This window comes from Phaeoacremonium minimum (assembly GCF_000392275.1).
Source record: "Phaeoacremonium minimum UCRPA7 unplaced genomic scaffold PA7_03_scaffold_27, whole genome shotgun sequence".
NCBI classification, from domain to species: domain Eukaryota; kingdom Fungi; phylum Ascomycota; class Sordariomycetes; order Togniniales; family Togniniaceae; genus Phaeoacremonium; species Phaeoacremonium minimum.
The window spans coordinates 236,088-256,063 of NW_006920934.1; the positions used below are offsets into that span (position 1 = coordinate 236,088).

At 54.5% G+C, this 19,976-nt stretch overlaps 6 protein-coding genes across 6 annotated transcripts; 1 reads left to right on the forward strand and 5 right to left on the reverse strand.

The window, feature by feature from the left end:
- Window positions 1-843: 843 nt before the first annotated feature.
- On the reverse strand, window positions 844-2,655 carry UCRPA7_373 (putative small glutamine-rich tetratricopeptide repeat-containing protein a protein; the record flags this gene model as incomplete). The annotated part of the gene is made up of 3 exons (XM_007912969.1): window positions 844-1,093; window positions 1,152-2,310; window positions 2,370-2,655. 3 exons carry the CDS (start codon window positions 2,653-2,655, stop codon window positions 844-846), a joined length of 1,695 nt encoding a protein of 564 aa, XP_007911160.1.
- Window positions 2,656-5,651: 2,996 nt separating this feature from the next.
- UCRPA7_374 (putative calcium-binding ef-hand protein) lies at window positions 5,652-6,280 on the reverse strand (the record flags this gene model as incomplete). The annotated part of the gene is made up of 2 exons (XM_007912970.1): window positions 5,652-6,070; window positions 6,145-6,280. 2 exons carry the CDS (start codon window positions 6,278-6,280, stop codon window positions 5,652-5,654), a joined length of 555 nt encoding a protein of 184 aa, XP_007911161.1.
- Window positions 6,281-8,266: 1,986 nt separating this feature from the next.
- Window positions 8,267-10,729, forward strand: UCRPA7_375 (putative spindle pole body interacting protein; the record flags this gene model as incomplete). Its single annotated transcript, XM_007912971.1, has 3 exons — window positions 8,267-8,953; window positions 9,003-10,250; window positions 10,310-10,729. 3 exons carry the CDS (start codon window positions 8,267-8,269, stop codon window positions 10,727-10,729), a joined length of 2,355 nt encoding a protein of 784 aa, XP_007911162.1.
- A 378-nt stretch (window positions 10,730-11,107) lies between these two features.
- Window positions 11,108-11,971, reverse strand: UCRPA7_376 (putative s-formylglutathione hydrolase protein; the record flags this gene model as incomplete). The annotated part of the gene is made up of 1 exon (XM_007912972.1): window positions 11,108-11,971. One exon carries the CDS (start codon window positions 11,969-11,971, stop codon window positions 11,108-11,110), a length of 864 nt encoding a protein of 287 aa, XP_007911163.1.
- An 812-nt stretch (window positions 11,972-12,783) lies between these two features.
- On the reverse strand, window positions 12,784-13,334 carry UCRPA7_377 (hypothetical protein; the record flags this gene model as incomplete). The annotated part of the gene is made up of 2 exons (XM_007912973.1): window positions 12,784-13,092; window positions 13,251-13,334. 2 exons carry the CDS (start codon window positions 13,332-13,334, stop codon window positions 12,784-12,786), a joined length of 393 nt encoding a protein of 130 aa, XP_007911164.1.
- A 1,683-nt stretch (window positions 13,335-15,017) lies between these two features.
- Window positions 15,018-17,851, reverse strand: UCRPA7_378 (putative cellobiose dehydrogenase protein; the record flags this gene model as incomplete). The annotated part of the gene is made up of 6 exons (XM_007912974.1): window positions 15,018-15,026; window positions 15,114-15,418; window positions 15,470-16,595; window positions 16,668-17,489; window positions 17,540-17,748; window positions 17,803-17,851. 6 exons carry the CDS (start codon window positions 17,849-17,851, stop codon window positions 15,018-15,020), a joined length of 2,520 nt encoding a protein of 839 aa, XP_007911165.1.
- Window positions 17,852-19,976: the final 2,125 nt, after the last annotated feature.

A 19,976-nucleotide genomic window follows, 5' to 3' on the forward strand; every position in this document is an offset into this window, starting at 1 on the left:
AATAGCATTAAGCTCAGGCTAAGACATGGACAGGTGAGAACATAATTCTACTTCAAAGTTGTTTCAAGATATCGACTCTGTTCAATTACAGACCTTCGTTGTTTTAACAAGAATGCCAATCAGGATACCTGAGTATTAGTCTCCTTATAAAATTTATAAAGACAGTGTATTCAATACAGTTAGCAGTCAGTAACATCCACAGTAGAAGATTGAGAATCGAGATTAGACAACAGGCCATACACCAGTCTATAAGTTGTTTGTGAATACAATAAACGTTTGAACCAGGTCATCAGATGCAAGTAATTAGAAAAGAGACCCCTTCTGTCCAACGCCGGCGAGAGATGTGGCTGCTTTGTCTAAAGACGTCTAATCCCAAACTCTTGCACCAGCCAGGGCAAACAAAACAACATGATGACATGAACCCCCTGAAGATGCTGCGATGCCGTTGAACCCCCCGTGCCCACACACCGCTCTCTTGCTCTCTCTCTCTCTCTCTCTCTCTCTCTCCGTCTTCCCCCAAAGTCAGCCCAACCTGGCGCGTACAGACCTTACAACTACAATGCAAATATATACGCCGAAAGTGGCAAAGGCCAAACAACCGAGCAGGTAGGGGGGAAGGAGAACAACCGCGCAGAGGACCCCGAACCCGATTTGCCGGAGCTTCGCCAGCTTCTTCTCCCAGCCAGCATCCGCCTCGGCCCGCCAGGACGCCTTGATATCGTCCGCAGCGAACCGCCTTGACTTCCCATGGCGATGGTGGTGGTCATACTGCCGCTCCTCTTCCGGGCTAGACTCGCACTCCGTACTCTCATATTCGCTTTCGTTTCCTTCCTCCGCGGGTTGTCAAGTGTAGTGGAAGCCACCTGGGAATCCGCGAGGTCGGCTGCCGCCGCCCTGGTTTGTGAACTGGAAGCTCCCGCCACCAGGGAATCCACCACCGAAGCCGCCGCCGCCACCTCCTCCACCGCCTCCCATGCCTCCCATCATGCTGAAGAGGATCTCTGGGTCGATTCCACCAGCCATTCCGCCACCGCCGCCGAACATATCGGACGGGTCCATCAGATCATCTCCGCTATCATAACGAGCTCGTTTCCTGCGATTCAAGTTAGCACATAGTTTCAGTCGATATGTAATAGAGAGGAGCTTCGTACTGAGGGTCGCTCAAGGTCTCATAGGCTTCGCTGATGTCCTTGAACCGCGCCTCTGCCTGCTCGTCACCAGGGTTCTTGTCGGGATGGTGAACAATGGCCAGCTTGCGGTACGCCTTCTTGATAGTGGCATCGTCGGCGTCCTTGGCTACCGCGAGGATCTTGTAGTAATCCTTGCGCTGACTCTTCTTCAGCTCCAGCTCCGCCCTCTTCACCTCCTTCTGGATTGTCCTGTCCTCAGGGTCCAGTTCTGCGATAGACTTCCATTCGCGAACTGCATCCTCCCACCGCTCGGCGGCGCCAAGAGCATTGGCCTTGGTCTTCCGAGCCTTGGTATAGCTGGGGTCAAGCGATATAGCCTTCTCGCAGTCGCGAATTGCTTCGTCGTACTGCTTGAGCTTTGTCAGACACAGAGCTCTGTTTTGAAGCAGCTTCGAGTTGGTGCCTCGGTTGGACGGGTCAATCTCCAACGCCTGCGAGTACTTGTCGATGGCAGCCTGCCACCGACCGGCCTTGTATTCGCTGTTGCCTTCTTCCTTCATGCGGTCGAGCTTCTGCACAATCCGCAGCCACTTGATGGCGTCCCTGAAGTCAGGATCACAGCTCAGAGCCTTGCGGAAATGCTGCACCGCCTTGTCATTTTCTCCCTGAGCGTACAATGCACGACCCCGTAGCACTAGGGCCTCGGGGTCCTGGCTGTTGTTCCGCAGGATGGCCATGGCAACATTCTGAGCTTCGCCCAGAGAATTGACATTGCCCATCTTCAGGTGAGCCTCGCCTCGCATCAGCTGCCACTTGCGCGGCTTGCGAGCGCCAACGCCCAAGAGCCTCTCCGCCATATCAAGTGCGTGCAGCACCATTGACCCAGTGCCATCCTGGAGACTGCGCTGGGCTGATTGAATGTGCTGCTGCATCTCCCGAGCCTGGGCCATATCCTTAGCTGACGGAGGTGGGCGGATGCGCTCGAAGGTAATCATGGCCTCCTCAGGCTGGCCCAGACTCGTGTAGATACGCGCGAGACGTAGCAGTATCTTGGAGTTCTGGGGATCAAGATCCGCAGCACGCCGACAGTCCTCTAGGGCAGCCTCGTACTTCGCTGCAGACATGTATGCCGCAGCCCGATTGCTCAGGTAAGTGGCCGAGTTTGGCTGGAGCTCGACGGCTAGGAAGAACAAAGGATTAGAGTGCGCATTCATCCGAGGAAAGTCAGAGAGGTGGTACCTTTTGTGTATTCCTCAATAGCACGTGCATAGTTCTTTTCTTTGAAGAACTTGTTGCCCAAGTTCTTGAAAGACTCGGCCTCTTCCGCCGGTGACGGCTTCGGGCTACTTGGCTGGGACTTGTGAGGCGGAGGAACGGGAATGTCACCCTGGGGAGGAGGGCTCGTCGTCCCTCCATTCGTGATGGGCACCGTGAAGGAGGCGGCCTGCTGCAGAGGAGGCTGCTGCTGCTGCTGTTGGGGAGGAGACGACGGAGGGTCGATATCCATCGAGTTTCGTCCGCTCATGGCTGTCAATTGTGAGAGCCGCTTTCGCTGCTCTGGCGGCAGATTGAGAGGATGTGTGTCGGGGTCGATTTTCTTTCGTCGCGACGAGGAGGAGGATCCGGGGTCAGTGGACTGTCTCTGGAAGGCTCTAGAGGTTCGCAGCTTGGGGCTGGCCTCGGCGCTGCCTGCTGCACCTGCTGCACCTGCACCGCCTGCACTACTTGCACCTGGCGGGACGCCTGGGGATGCGGGACGGGCGAATTTTTTAGTGGGGGATTTGTTTGGTGATCGAGAGGCAGGCGAGGGCTTGACAGGGGACGACTTGACGGGGGAGGGAGGCTCGGAGGGATTGGACGAGAAGAAGTCGTCGTCTTCCAAGTCGGGGTCGTCCGGACTGTGGTTGTGGTGGTGTTTTTTGGACGTCTTTTTGGAGAAAAACTTCATTGAGTCGAAAGGCCCGGAGCGGGTGCGGAAAAGCAGGCCGTCTGGAATGGCGTTCGTTTCTTTGTCTAGCAGTCCACGGGGGGTGCTAAGGCTTACGCCCCTCAGTGCTAATGATTAGTGACCCTCGGTCTACCACCACACTCGTCCCGTTAGTACGCAGGCAGGGCAGTGTCCGGCGACTCTGACAGCAAATATCTCCGATCGCGTGCCGATATTGGGGGTTATCCTGTAATCGAGGCACCCAACTCGGTAGCCCTCCTTTTTCCCCTTAGCTAAAAGGTAAGGTCAGGCTCAGCACCAGAGCTCCGGTAGTATAGCCCAAGACAACCTTTCGAGGCAAGACAAGGCTAGAAGCAGAAGTACCTAGGTAGGTAGGAGAGTCGAGCCTTGCTTTGCCGCTGCTGCATCCAGGTGCAAAATAACCTATGCAATGCACAGTATAGCAGCGCAGAAAGAACAGGCAGGAGCCGAGCTTGCCCAGCGCTGCCTGCTGCTCAGCTCAGAGGTGAACCTCTCGCCGTCTCAGGCGTAATGTTTTCTCGACGAAATCGTTCCAAGATGAGGCGACGAGGTAGGTAGGCAGTCGGTAGGCAAAGGATGGTAATAGCTGGAGCGAGCAGCGATAGCAAGGAGTGCCCGGGTTCCAAGGTCCCAGTTCCAAGCTGTTGGAGTCTGGAGAGAGCGATAAGGTGCCGCACGCTGGGTCTGTGAGAGGAGGCACACAGGACCAGGCCGCCGCATGCAACACAAGCTTACTGCTTGCCTGCCCGATTGCTATGCCGGTCTTGTTTTTTGGTGTTTCGGGCGGGAAGCAAGCAACACGCAGCCTTAATTTTTTTTTTCTTAGGAGGGGAAGTTTTTCGCGATATGGCTCGAGGTGACGAAGAGACAATAGGATAGGATAGGACAGGACAGGCACAGGCAGACCAAAGCAAAGCAAATCAAAGCACAGGTCACACACCCCGACCCCGTTTGACAGATTGGACAATGTAAAAGTTGTTAACAGCTAACGTTAGTCTAGGGGTTTACAGGATTTATCAGCTTTCCAGGTTGCTGCTGGGGACCAGGCTGGTCTTGACACCTGTGCACATTGCATACATTCGCTCGCAAATCGGAGAGCAAGACCACCTGCTGGCCCTTTCCCACTGGCTACCTGGCCACCTGGCCCTAACTACTGTACCTGCTGTCCTGCGTACCGTACATAGTATGTATGTGCATGCGTGCATGCGTGCTGGCTGCTGGGCTACGAGACTAACTACGTGATAGACTGATAGACGATGCAGCGGAATCAATAATAAGAGGGCAGGCCTTTGGGGGGGGTCGAAAATTGGTCCCAAGAAAACCCATGCCCAGTGTTCACGCCCGTTAGGCTCTTCTTTTCCCGTTCGCGTAAAGATGCGATCTGGCAAGTAGCCAGTACATCCCACTGCAATGCAAATGCACCTCGATGCACCCGCCACCCGCTCGCTGCTGCAGGTCGCCGCTACCTCGACCTCTCCCCACCGTCCAACGTCCAATCCTCGCCATGGGCACCCGTCACAGCCAATTGACTGGAGGAGAGATGTGCGTTGTTTACTCTGGCTGTGCAGGGCAACTCGGCCAGTGCTGTGCTCGTACCTAGCAGCTACAGCTACAGCTACAGGTGTTCAACCTCTTTTGTTTTCCTGGGAACCGCCCAGTCGCCACCGTGTCAACGAACGAGCGAACGAACAAAACTCGAGGGAAAACGAGCAGAGAATGACAGAGGGCATCAAATCTCGGATAGGCTCCCTGGCCTCCCGTTGGCTTTAGCGGACGGGGAACGGGTAGGCAAGCGGCAATGCAGGCCCCCCCCCAGCCTGCCAACCCTCCCGAGCCTCCCATCCCAGGCCTCTGTTAATTTCAGGGTACGACCCAATCGTCCCCCGGAGAGCAACCGCCAGCCAAACCCCGTTCAGCCGTTAGAGAATGGATCTATCGAGGTTATTCCCCTAAGCAGATGCGCTCCGTCCCTAGTGCGCGACCGATTCTCGAAGCTTCTGTGGAGCTCATGTTCGACGGCGCCCCGCGAGGCTCTGCTGCTAATAACACCTGAATAGCACAACGGGAAATTGTCTACTACGCAGGCCTCCGGGCTTCGGTGCATAGCTCCCAGCCTCCCTTAGACAAGCCTGCCTGGCTGGCTGCGTATCTTGTAGAACTCGAAAGAGCTGGCCGACCTGCTGGGTGCGATGATCGCTTGTTTGAGATTGAGGTCTATCCTTGCCTCTGGACCCAGTTTCCTTCTTGCATCCAATTTCAAGAAGCGCCGGTCTCTCTTCAGAAGAGCACAATGACGCAATGCTACAAATAAGTGCACAGGGGTGGTGACCTCTGCTGGAAGCGAATTTCCTCTATTGTGTACTCGCTATACTGTGGATTTCTGCAGCGACCCGAATGTCCCGTGAGAGCCAACGCCGAATTCAAACAAAACCCCCTTTGTCATTATATAGACTTACACACGAGTCGTGCCCTTACCTACTATGCAGTAAGGATGCATTCTGTAGACATGCAACGCCAGAGTACCATAAGTAGCCCCATCACCCAATCCAGCATCATGCATCGTCAGAACGCTCTGCCGACGCTGCATCCGAGCCACCATTCGTCCCATTGATCGAGCTCACAAAGTCCTGGTACTTGAAGACCTCGCCCCTCTTCCCCAGGCCCCCCTGCTTGCTCTTGCTGAACGCCCGCCGGCCGGTGAAGCCGCCCATGACCTTGTCGACCTCCATGGCCGTCAGCGGCCGCTCCCCGGGCTCGGGCGCCGTGTTCAGCAGCGCGTCCCGCAGCTCGGCCAGGTCCACCTGCCCGCTATCGTCGTCGTCGAAGGCCGACAGCGCGGACAGCAGCTCGGAGCTCGGCGACAGCGACGCCAGGGTCGTGGCTATCGAGTTGAGGAAGGCGGCGAGCGTGACGGTCTGCGGGGCGGAGGGCGGGAAGAACTGGGAGACGTCGGCAGGGCTGGAGGGCAGGCCTGTAGCAGTGTCGTGTTAGTTCCTAGCACTAGCAGCCCGTGATAGTTCTTTTTGCAGGCGGGGACTCCCTTACCAAGCTGATTCAGCATGTCGGCGACATCTTCTCTATTCACGACGCCGTCGCTGTCCCTGTCGAGTATCTGAAACCCATCTCGTAGAGTCCTGACTTGAGTGGGCTGCAATTGAGACAGCGCGTTGCCGTTGCTCATGGCTGTCGATGTGGGAGCAGGTGCCATCCTCTGAGCACGCGGGGATGTAAATACGTCTCGGTCAGAACTGTGTCCTCTGGGAGTGTATGCGTCTGCCGAGCTAATTGGCGTACTTGTCGTGTTCGTGAATCGAGAAGCACCAGGTGCTAGACCTGGTTTCGTAGGAGATGTTGTTGGTGTCTGTCGTAGTGCGGTGGGCGAGGATGGCGATTCGGGGCGGCGAAAGGGAGAGCTGCGCTGGGAGCCGTATCCCAGAGGAGATGGCTTGTATCCAGCCGATGTAGCCTGCCGTGCTTTGAGTAAGGAGAAGGTGCCATAGGGAATGGAATGTGGAAGTCGCAGAGGGCTGCACGTACCATGATGTCGCTGTTTCTCTCTGAGTATCCAAACCAACTGGAGATTGTTTATGCTATGAGTATGCAGTGACCAGACCAAAGAGTCAAGTTCCAATATGTTATGATGGTTCCAAGAGGCAATTGTGTTAATTGTCGGATATCTAGGTATTCGTCTGTACCAGACGCGATGCTTCCTTGGGTGATGGATGGACGAGTGACGATAAGATAACACACATGACAGTAAACAAGCTAACCTGGCAACCACAGCCTCACTTTGCAGCCGCCCCCCAAAAAAAAAAAAAAAAAAAGCACAGGCCAAGCACTGTGGCGGGAGGTAGGCTCCAGGGCTGCAGAGGTGTGGCTAGCTGCTGGGCAGGCAGCCAGATGCCAATTGGCCATGTTTCGGAGGCCAGCAGGGTCCCCGTTTAGTGGCGTTTTCCCACGAGTTTCGGAAGCACAATCAAGACCCTCCTACAGTGACCCCGAGACCCCCTTTAGGTGAGGTTCCCAGAGGTTCCAAAGCAGGGATGAGACGGCGAACTGGCTGCATTGCGGGCGAGCAGGCACTTCACTTCACACTTCTCACTTCACCTCAGCAGGGCGCTAAGCAAATTTGACAGCACTGCACCTGAGCCAGGCCCTACTGCATAGTACCTAAATCAAGGGGTAATTGCCGTCCTGGTAGCTCATTAGGGCAAACGAGCGAATCGCAGTTCTGAAGAGCTCCCCCCTCACTTCCCATCGCATCCCATCCTAAAAATCTCCATTATTTGCCCTGTTTCGGGGCTGCCCCTGTTCCTGTTCCCGTTCCAATTGTCGATTCAGGAGGCCAGCACTGAGCCCAGCACTGTGGGCAGTGGGCAGTGAGAAGTGAGAAGTGAGAAGGGAGCACGGAACCTCACAGCTCCATCGACAAGGCTACCCAAAGTCGAAGCAGATCATGTCTCGGCCCGCCAACTTCCCACGCATTGACTTCTTCAGCCTGTAAGAGTGGCCCGAATATACTCGATCATTGGCATTCAGCGCATCTTCTGCATCTCGTCAATCCCTTCTTGTCTGTCGATTTCGTCTTCGTGGAGAGCGTTGAAGCTGCGTGGTCGTCTTGTTCGAACTGCACCTCCCCCACCGCTCATTCGGGCTGTCGAATCGTGCCCCCCCTGCTGCCCGGTGCTGCACCCCCTTTTAAATAGAGTTGTTTCCAGTTGAAGAGCAGCCAGGGGACGTGTTTGAATGGATCTTGAAACGGCTGACCCATGACGCTTACGATCCAAGCGTTTCCTGACCTTGGCCTGTCCTGACCCTCTGCAGAGTCCAAGACCCTGCTTTCTGCTGCTGTTGTCGCACAATATCGCGATAGCATCAATCTTAAGATCTACGGGGCCCTGACCGACACACCGGCCTCGCAATATATGCGCACGACCGCCCAGCACGCCCCGACCCTGCGCCCTCCGGCGAATCAACAATGGCAGCTGCCCAGACCGCACTGCCATACCTCTCCAAGACGATCAGCAGCGGGAACGGGAACGGCGTAGCCTCGTACAACAACAACAATACACGGAGGACCTCGCTGTCGTCTCTGCCCCCGTCGTCGCGCTCCGGCTCGCAAATGTCCCATCGCCCAGCACGCTCGCCGCAGCCGCCCATGGGAATCATGTCCGAAACAGACCGCACGTCGAACCCGAGCTCCAAGTCCAAGACCCCGTCCACGGGGACGGGCGTTTCCTCGTCGCAGCACTCGTCCCTCTCGGCGGGCGCGCCCCGCCCCTATAACCCCAGCGCGCATCCGGCGCGGAGGCTGCGCTCGCAGTACCCTCGCGGGGACTCCGAGAACCATGTCGAGTACATCCTGGTGGCGTCGTTTGACATTGACCGCGGCCCCGTGATGGAGCATCAGTATCCGGTGGCCATAACGGGAGACGAGCACATGCTGGCTGAGCTGATGTTGCCGGATCAGGCGCATGTACGGAACCAGGACTGGACCATGTTCTTCTTGCACAAGGATACAAGCCAGGAAGAGGAAGATGAGGAACGCAAAGCAAAAGAGAACCGGCGCAAACGAAGACAAAGAAAAAGAAATAAGATGGCGGGGATCCCCAAGAAGGACGAGGAGGAGGAGGAAGACGAGGAAGACGATGATGATGACGAGGACCTTGACGACGACGACGATGATTGGGATGACGATGTTTCGAGCGACAGCGAACCCGAAGGCGGCGAAGGGCCGCCCCTGATTTACGTATTGAATCTGGTGAACACCAAGCAAGACAAAACAGTGAAGCGAGGTGCAGTGGTCAAAGCCATGGCCATCTGCACACGACATCCTTTCTTACATATCTACAAAGTATGTGCTCTGGTCAGTTTCTCTTAGAATTGACACTAACATCTACCAGCCCCTTCTTCTACTCGCTTTGGAGGAATACTTCAAATCTCCAGTGCCAGAGACTCTAGCGCTCCTATATGACGCCGTGAATAATATGGATTTGTCTCTTATGCCCAAATTAAGCTTGTTGGAGAGACACTTATTACAAGCAAGTGAGAACAAAGATCTGTTCGTGGAGAAATTCGAACAGATGATCCAGATGAGGATAGCAGAGGACCGGGGAGAAAATGTTACAGACCAGCCCTTTGATGCAAGTCGGGATCCGCCAAAACCTCTAGGAATAGCCCGAGCCGGGACAAAAGCCCATTTCGAAGGGCAGGCAGCATATTCTGTTCCCAGAGACACGCACGAATTCGAGAGCAAGGTCATGTACAAGGGCATCCCGATACCTATCAAGGTGCCCGTGGCAGTCATGCCAGAGACTGTGGGCGACTTCTCCCTGATCAAGCTGATTCAGAACTTCTCCGACACCCATGCCAAATCCCCTCAACCGTTTGCCTTACACCCGCACCTTACAACCAATGGTGCAAACACCCATCCAATTATCATCTTGGTCAATGCCCTTCTCACACAGAAGAGAATCATCTTCCTCGGCCACAATATGCCATCCGGAGAGGTGGCAGAAGCGGTCCTAGCAGCGTGTGCCCTCGCCTCTGGCGGAGTTCTGAGGGGCTTTACACGACACGCATTCCCCTACACGGACTTGACCAAAATCGATGATCTGTTGAACGTGCCGGGCTTCATTGCCGGCGTCACAAATCCAACCTTTGAGCTCCACCCTGAATGGTGGGATCTCCTATGTGATCTACCCAGTGGAAAGATGAAAATCAGCAGCAAGATCGAACCTGCCGCCATCACTGAGGGCCTGGTGTATTTCCAACAGCAAAACCCAGCGTACGCCGGCCTTGTGGCTGGCTCCTCCTCGAATAATTCTTCAGGAAGCGATCTCACCGGAGATGCCGCTTTCATGAATGATATACTGAAGAGCGTGGCCGCCAGACATGGCGAGCGAGTCATCCGCGCGAAATGGCGCGACTGGGTGCTGAAGTTCACCAGGATAGCCGCCGCGTTCGAGGAGAGTGTGTACGGGGCCAGCGCTCTATACATTGGTGGAGATGATTTTGACACCGGCTCGGCGGTCGTCAATGGACATGGGTACGTGTGGCCGGATGATGCATCAAAACAAAAAGAGCTGGCTGGAAATGTGACGAGGATCGAGGGCTGGAGGAACACGAGGAGCTACTACAGCTTCATACAGGTACGGAAACATTACCGCTACTATTCCCCTAATCTAGCGCCTGCTGACACTATGTACAGGACCTAGCCCAGTTGTATACCGTCAGGCCCCTGAAAGGACTAGATCTACACCACATGCATGACCGCCTAAGGACGCAGAGGTTAACACCCGCTCAGAGCAAGGAGATTTATCTAGCGTTTTCAAAATACGTCTACTCTTACGATGAGATATGTCTGCTCTTGACCGTGGCACCCGAGTCGCATGCTGGGTTGTTTTATCTTGCGTTGGGGCTGTTCCACAAGGACAGGGTGGTCCGGATCAGGACAGCCGAGTTGCTAGAACGGATCGCAGAGCACGAGGCCGGCCAGCACTGGTGGAACTCGCTGAGCCGCTTCGAGAAACTCGCCTACATCCGCATCAAGCGCGAGGCCGAGGTGGAGATGAAGGAGAGGCTGGAGAAGGAGGGGTTCAGCCCGGATGTCGAAAAGAGGGTTAGCTGATGGGATGAGATGGGATGGGATGGGATGGGACGACACGGGACGGCGGGTTGGGGTCATCACGGCGCTTCTTTATCAAACCCCCAATTTCTCAGCACTTCCATCATAGTAACGGCGTTCAAAGACATGGCTCATGTGCTTACGACATTATGAAGAGGAGGAGGACCGGATGCTTTTGGACTTTTTGCTTGATTTTGCTTGCTGCATGGATGTATATCTTGAGCTCTCTGGGCCCCCCTTGTCCATAATGCTATTTTGCATCGCGCATATACATAAGACATGCTCATTGATCATACAATCACTTTTCTTGACTCCCAACCCAAACTTTGCCCACAACTTCAGGTCCTCGCAATTCTGGCGAACCAGCCCACCAACATCCAATCAAGCAGCCAGATACTTGGCCGCGTGGGCGACGTGCTCATCGCTGAAGCTCGCCATGAAGAAGTACGAGTGGTCGTAGTCCTCGTGCATGCGCAGCGTCAGGCCCTCGAGGCCGGCCGCCTCGACGGCGGCGGCCAGGTTCTCGGGCAGCAGCTGGCCCTGCTTGTAGAAGGCGTCGCCGGTGCCGACGTCGACGAGCATGTTGAGCGGGCCGCCCGCCCAGCGGCCCACGAGCTCCGTCGCGTCGTGCGCCTTCCACGCCTCGCGGTCGTCCGCGCCCAGGTACCCCGAAAAGGCCTTCTCGCCCCACGGGCACCGGCTCGGGTTGGCGATGGGCGCGAACGCCGACACGGAGCGGTACTTGCCCGGGTGCTTGAGGTACAGCGTCAGGGCGCCGTGGCCGCCCATGCTGTGGCCGGAGAGGGAGACGCGCGCGGCGTCGAGCGCGGCGAACTCCTTGAACAGCAGGTCGGGCAGCTCTCGAGTCAGGTACGTCTCCATGCGGTAGCTGTCGCGCCAGGGGGCGGCGGTGGCGTCGATGTAGAAGCTGGCGGCCTCGCCAAAGTCCCAGCTGTCCTTGGCGCCCGGGATGTCGAGCCCGCGGGGCGACGTGTCCGGGTAGACGACGGCGAGGCCGTGGCGGGCGGCGCCGTGCTGGAAGAAGCCCTTCTCGGTGCAGTTGTCGGGCGTGCAGGTCAGGCCGGACAGCCAGAAGAGCACGGGGACCTTGGCGCCGGGCTTGAGGGCCGCGGGCGGGAGGTACAGGTTCACGGCCATGGGGGTGCCGGTCGTGGAGGACTGGTGCGACAGCTTGAGCAGCTTGCCGCCGAAGGAGGCGATGGTCGCCTTGGTCTCGAAGGCCATTGTGTGGGCGGCGGTGATGGTTCTTCCGTGATGGGGTTGTTTGATAGAGGAGGAGCAGAGGAAGATGGATTTGGGTCTACGATGGAGGACACTTGATGTAAAGAGACTGAGGCGAGTAGACAAACAACTTGTTCTCATTGACCTTGCCAACTTAAGGTTGGTAGTTAAGGCAAGAGAAAGTAAATGAGGTATCTAATGTAAGAACTCCGGTCCGGATGAGATCCCGAATAAACTCCATGATGCCATGCCATGCACCTAGCCTAGTGTAATGTAGTGTAAAGCTCCCCCTCCAGCTCCAAGGCGATAAGTCTAGCTCCCGAAGCCCAGCCCGGGCTAAGATATATAGGAGGACTTCACTAAGGGGTGAGGAGAGGATAACTGAAAGGGGCAAAAGGAACCCCTCAATTGCTCCTGGCTTTTCATTACCCCACCATCAAAATGCATCATTATTTCGTTGCCAGGTGTCGGCCACCCAGAACCCCACCTTTACACTGCCGGCAGACACTGCGTCATACCTAGGTAATAAGCCCGGTAGGTAGGGCAGGCCCTGCTTGGCTGGTGAAAAGGGGCAGTTGCTAGGGGCTGGTGGCCGCTGTAAGTGAGATGGCTCGCTCCAGCCTCTGGACTCTGATGCAAGGTAGAAAGCAAAACTCCAAATACTCCAACTCTCGATGCAAAGTCGTCGTGTCCCATGCGGATTAATGATTAAGCGATTCATAGAAACAGTGCTCCCCGGTAGGTAGTATTATTTAAAAGTCAACACCAATACCGGTAACCGAGCAGCCAGCCAGCCAGCCAGCCAGACTTGCCGGCTAGTAAAAACCGCTGGGGGTTGGGCCCTGGTGGCAGGTGACGCTCGAGAGGTAGTGGTCCCAGCCGGTAACGCTCATGTTGAACTTGTTCTTGTATGTGAAGTCGACGGGGCCCATGGTGCATCCTGTCGGCGACGTGCAGAGGCCGCCGCAGGGCATGATGTACGGGTAGCAGAAGAACTCCTCGCCGTCCGGCGCAAACGTCGCCGCGTTCTGGTAGAAGGGTGCAGTCACGTTGACGCACGTCTCCAGCGGGTAGACGACATGCTCGCATGTGCCTGTGGCGTTGGCTCCAGTGCACAGGAGGACCTGTATGTATTGATTTAGGTTAGCAACCGGAACTGGGTATACGATATAATAATGTCCATGTTCATTTGAAGATGATCGGAGGCAGGATGCGGGATGATCGGGTAAGATGGCTGTATGCGTGCTTGCTTGATTGACAGGACAGAAAAGAGTTGACTTACACCGCCCAGCTCCCGCTTGGAGATCGGCTTTGCAGCTGCAAGGCTCGCCGAGGTGATGGCTGTGAGAACTGTGCTGAACTTCATTTTGGATGGACTGGAATGTGTATGACGGAGGATAAATTGGCGATTGTCTGGAATGTTGCGACTCTTTCTCTCTGTCTCTGTGCTGTGCGTGCAGTGCTTCTATACCATCCGTGTAAATGCGAGGTTGGGGGAAACAGCCCCAGCTATATACAAAACCCAACCTCGTGTCTGTATGTCTTGCGATCCGAGAGTCCCTAATAACTGACCGCGCCGCATACATACGCAAAAGCAAAAAAGGCACAATCACTCCAACCGAGTGCAGACATAAACGGCGCTACTGTCGCCTTGGAGGATCATCGTATTTACTCGAGTGCTGTTATTTTGCAGATCGTCATCCCGACCCATACGCTGCGCACAAGCTTCGCGGAATCCTTCGAATAGAAGCCCTCGCCCACAGCGTGACAGCTCCCCTAGCGAGCGGGGCCTGAATTCCAGCGCAGGGAGCAGCATTGCAAATTCAACAGTGAACCCAGGCTCCAGGCCCCTGTGGACAGACGCCGAAGGGAGCCGTTTCCGGGCAAATGACATAAGGGGTCCTCGATCAGACGGCCCCAAGTCCCTTGTATCAAGAGGCCAGACGTCATGCCCGTACGGCCTTGTATCGTACTGCGCACGCTAGGGGAGGCCAGCTGATTTCCCCAGACCTGCCCTGGATGCCCTGGACGTCCTGAAGTTGCATGTTAATTGGGCTCTGCCCCGGGACACTCTACGGCGTAAGAGACTCCTAGACTGGCTACATAGTAGAGCCTGTCCTTTGCTGAGTTCTGGCTGGACGGAAAGGTGCAGCAGACCAGCCAATACGAGGAGATCGGCAGTCGCTGTGCCCTATTTCTGGACGCGGTCCAGTGCCAGGCTCGCCAGGGTCCTAACAAGGTTGACTGACATTCAAGGTTGGGGTTCCGGTAGTGAAGTTAAGTTAGCTAACTTGGGGGGACCCTGACGTCGTCAATAGGGGGCCAGCTAAGGCGCTAGGGCAGTTCACAAAGGGGGCTTTAAAAAGAAAGACAACTCAGTAGGGACTATGTGCGGCTTGGCACCACGTCAGGGACCACCGGCGTCGTGCCGAAACATGCGGGAAGTCGCCTCCACATGGCCAGATTCGGTGCTTCTTCGAGGAATGAATTACGATATCCAAGGTTACAGACATGGCCGTCTTGTTGGGCGCTGATTACGGATTGGATCAGAGTAGAGGCATTATCCCGTCCCAGCGTCACCGTCTCTCGGATCACTTGCCGACACACTGACGAAGTCGGAAAATGACACGCATACGATCCCTCTAGATCACATACACCAAAGTGTGAGTGATTACTACGAAGTCCCTCGTGTGACACTGCCATGTTAGTACGGGATAATGCTTATGCAAATACCAGGAGGCCAGGTACTTCTGGTAGCCAACGCTGTAATCACCACCTGGGTGTTGGACTTCTGTTATATTAGTTGAAAGACATCACAGCCTGACCCACGCTGTTAACAGAGTTGTCCTTCAAGGTCTCTCTTCTCTCATCCCACTACTATTCGACATAGACCTTTCTATCCGAAATGCATGCCTTCTGAGCACGTTTCACAATACAACAACAGCAAGCATATCATCTACACATAATGAGCCTGGACTTGGACGGCAAAAATATTCGATGCTTGGAACTATGTACACGAACTGAAAGGATGCACCATTCCCTAGGCAAATTATAGACACTATGAAAGGCAACGTTAGCAACGACTTCAGCAATAGCCTGATATACACAAGCAGAGGGACAAAACGAGGGATCGAATGAAACTGACCTGAGAGTAATAAGCGTTCTGGTACTGGCACGTGTACGGCGCCTTGCACTGGAAGCTCCCGTTGTACGTGATGCCGCCGCACTGCGCGTACTGTGCCAGCGCCGTCGACGGCGTGAGTGCGAGGATCTTCTCCGACGCCTTCTCCGCCGCGATGACAATGTACGCTGAGGGATTGGTGGTGACATGGCCGGGGAAGATGCTCGCATCGACAACAAACAGGTTATCCGTTCCGTAGACCTTCGTGTTGGTGTCTACAACTGCTGACCCTCCGTTACGCCCGTCGTCAGTACCCATCTTGTTGGTACCTGCGATATGTTAGCTTAGCAACACTTCTCAGTCTCTGTGAATTAACATACCGATCCAGTGGTTACTTCTCCGGTTAGAGTATGAGACGACCATGTTATTCACGTAGTCAGCCGCACTGGTCGTGGAGTTCGGGAACCGCCAGATGAGGCCCGACACGCCCTTGAGCGCATTCTGCAAGTTGACAATGCCCTGGATGACAGCCGCCACATCGTTCTTGTCCCGAAGATAGGGGAGAGTCGAGACGACGGTGTTCAGCCCCTGAGTAATGGTCATGCGGCCGCGAGAGACGGCACCGCGGCCGAGGTACTGGCTCATCGTCATAGTGTGGCCATTCTCTGCTCCCAGACTGCCCTCCACGCGGGCAGTCCACTGCAGCTGCCTGGTGATGCCGTCGGCGCCCTTGATCTCGTCCCAGAACATGGGGCCGATGTTGGGCGCGGCTTGTGTGAGGATACCGATGCGCTTGTTCAGGTAATTGCTCTCATCTGTGGCGTTCGGATTGTCCCACGCCTCATAGAAATCGTAAAAGACGACATTTGGATGCTCTATCACAGTATCGGTATTGGTGTGGTCTTCCAGATTATACCCCACAGGCAGGTTAATCCAGGACTGATTCCCGATCATCGTTGGGCCATCAGTGGAGGACTGGACAATCTGTAGCTGGTCAGTCGGCCCAATGCCACTCCTCATCAGGAGCTTCGCGCTTCCGAATGTGCCAGCAGACAGGATGACACGACCGCTTATGCTCGTAACGTTGACAACGCCGGCGTAGCCGCCATCCTGGAAAGCCTCGACCTCGACGCCGGTGATGTGGCCACCGTTTCTGATGACTCTCTTGACAGATGTGTTCATCCACAGCTTGAAGTTCTTTCTCGCGCTCGCCGTGACCAAGTACGTCGCCATTGGACCACCACGCTCGCCGTGGGAGAACATATAAGGAGTGTGAGCGTATGTATGATTCTTGGAATTTGGCGAGTTGTTGGCTGTGACTTGAGTCCATCCAGCGGACTTGAGACCACCGCTGATGACATCAAAACCTTGTTGGAGATACAGCTTACCATCTGTAGATGGCGTGTCCGTCCCTGGGATGCGGGAGAACACCCGGCTCGTTGCAGCGGACATGTCGCTCGACTGCCATCCTGTAGGAAAGTTGTAATCCCAATCCAGAGTGTATGGCTGTTAACCCAATGTTAGCAAGTCGTCTGCTTTTGGTCGGTGATCGTCCCTGAAGGGTGCTCAACAACTTACCTTCCACCACAAGCCAGCATTCACAGCCGTTCCACCTCCTAGAACACATCCGGCCATCTGATCGGTATCCGTACAAGCAATGCCGTTCGCATCCACCCAGATCTCATTGCAGAGACCGGGAACATCGAATCGCGTCAAGTTGGTACCATCCAACCAATCCGGCTTCATAGTACCGCCCCATCTGCCAGAAGACGGGGGGCCCTTCTCAATGAGCAGCACGCTCTTTCCAGCCTCACTCAGCTTGTCGGCAACGGGAATACCTCCAGCGCCACCGCCAATCACGATGTAATCATACGTCACGCCTGTCGGAACTGGGACGGAGGAGATGCTTGTTTGCGTTGCGCCGGTGCACTCGCCTGTCACTGTCTTGGTGGCCTTTGCTGCCCACGCAGTATAAGACGGATTTGCGATTTCGTCGCCGAGCGTGGCCGGGAAAAGATTCATGCCATTATCATGTTGAAGGAGGGTGATATCATCCGGGCACTGGGCATTGCCGGGAGCTGGAAAGGCCTGCGCCCAACCCATCAACCAGAAGCGGCTGCTCGTTGATACCTTGTTGCTAACGCCATCTTGCGACCAAGACAGACAGTTCTGGCACCGGAAGATCAGAGTGTAGTGCGTCGAGTTGATGGTGGAGGAGATCTGGGTCAGAGTTGCGTTTCCTGTGTAGAGGTCTGGCATGGCATATGCCGACGCGTAGCGGAACGATGTTAAAATCTGACCGTCATACGGCCAGGCCACGATGAGAAGCGAGTTTGTCATGCCACCTCCTAGAGAGATACCGCACCAGCCCTCTGATGTCGCATCTTTGGAAGCACATTGCTAGAGACTATCAGCAAGTATAACAATAGCTATGATCAGAAAAGACATACTAAATATCCAATGAACTCGGTCGCATCCGTTGTCAAAGCATTTGATGGAAGGGCAACACCCCATGTAAGTCCACCAGAGGTCGCTGATCCTGAGGTCTGGCCATTGGCTGGCTGGTCGGGCACCACCCAGGTATCAAATATGATGCCTGTTGTCGGGTCGGTGTATGGCACCGGAGTCATCTCCTGGGCAACACATGTCGACTCGAAGACTATAAACAAATTAGTGAATTGCATTTACAACCATTTTGTTTAGAGTGACTTACATGGCACAACGGCCAGGAGGACAGTGAACACACGACCAAGAGCCTTCATAGTGCCAGCCAGACACACCAACAGCCAATGTTTCAAGATAGCTGGACAGAATAAGGAGCGAGAGGTACAAACGCCATGGGTCTTGTCTTTAATATATATTGTCTTCTCCGAGCATGATGATCAACAGGAGAGCGTTCCGTTCGGAAGGCAACCCTGCCAGGCATGCCCAGGCCATGGATCTGGGGGGACTGATGTCTAATGGAAAATCTCCGGTAGGTGGATTTGACGGATAGCCTTGTCCGAATCTGAACATGATCCTTGGTAGATGTAACTATGCTGGGTTCCCACAGACCAGGATGAACGGAGAGTGACTTTTCTCGCGGATATCGGAAAGACCATGATGAGTAAGAGATGATAAACATGCTATGAAAGACGACTCGGGCTCTGAATCAAGGAATGGCACTCATACGGTACTTGAAGAGGATTGGGCTGGGCATCATGGTAAGCAAAGTAACACCCACTGATTTAGCATTGCAAACATTCTTTCTCAGCGTGTCTGTCATGTTCTGCTTGATCACAGGTACAGACAACCAGCGTAAGAGAAGAGACGACAGGGGTTTACCGCCGAAGGACTACAAACCAGGTTGCAGTGGGCGGTATTCACTCCCTAATATTAGGACTGTCACGGACAGATGGTCCGCATATTACTGTTCCCGGTAGTGGTTTCGGCGGTATATTAATGAAGTTGCGTGGACCTGGAGTGACCCCGCCACATATCGCTGAAATATGGCTGTCGTCATGCTCTGAGGTGACATGGATGGCACACCCCTCTTCATGAACGGCCAGGAGCGATGAGAAATACCAGAGAAGAGGATGGCCAGATGACAGGTACTCGCCACTAGTCCATGAGGATTCGCATACAATGACACCCAAAAAGGGCCATTTGGGCGTGTAGGACTGCTGAGACCGCTGAATCTCCACGTTTGAGAAGCCAAGAGGCCAGGGGTAGAAGCATTGCTTGCCGCCTTGCCGCAGCTTTACCCCAAACGTTTTGCGGGGGAGGCGCCTCCGAAGCCTGCTGGCCTAGATTCTAGGATCAAGGACGCATTCGTTTCCCTATACCCTCCGTGACGAATCTGACAGGTGACAGCGCTATCAAATGTTGGAAAATCTGCGTGCATCTTGTTCTGCAGCCACAGAAGCCGCTGTCAAAGATAGAGTTTCTTTAAATTTTCAAAGTGTACATGTGTTTATGTCTAGAGAGGTGAAGTTGAATTTAGGTACTTGCCTCTTCAGTTACAACCAGGGGCAGGTGACCAATCAAACAAGTGCTTATTCTCATTTGCATCCAAAGTAGGAAATAGCGAGGGGAGAGCGAACTACCCTGGAGGCATGGTCAGTATACCTACTACCTACGTAGCTTGCCGTTGCTTGTACATCATATTGACCATCTCACAATGTTCTTATCATGCATGATGCTTGAAAATATTCAACTTTCTTGATCGTACATGGGATTGGAGCCACTATCATCTATCTTTCTCTCCCGTCCAGCTGATTGTCTCCGGACCTTTATGCCGCCTAGCAATTGGAAATGTGACACCGTGCGAATTCTTGGAAAGTTCGACTTTGGTCGCCGTGTCGTTCGTTACTTGTGTCCCGGTCCGCTAGGGTGCCGGACCCGACATGTCTCATTCGGCAGAATGGGAGCAGGTACGGAGGATTACCTTTATCGGCGCGCTCCTATGAGGTCTGATGTGCATCGCCGCAATTGTTGCTCCCAGGGTATTTTCTTATTGGCCATGGCTTTACTCGCTGTCATTACTTTGTCTCTGTGAAAGCTCAAGTACTTTAAAAGGGGCATCTTGGTAGACTAGTGACCAAAGATTGTCGATTCATATCTTGGTGTCACCAAAAGAAATCGCCTCCATATTCCCGATCGTCATACTTGCAAACATATTACAGTTCGTCACAGCCAACCACACATTCGCCAAAACTATTGACATGCTCCTTCCAAGATTTTATGGTTTCATTTACAGAGATCTCTCATTTCAATACCGATTAGTCCCAAAATGCAACTGACCGAGCTCTCATCTCTGGGATACTACACCCTGAAGTCAAGTACCCTAACCCTCGATTTTCCGGCGACTTTTTACCCGATTTTTGACTAGCCAACATAAGACTAAAT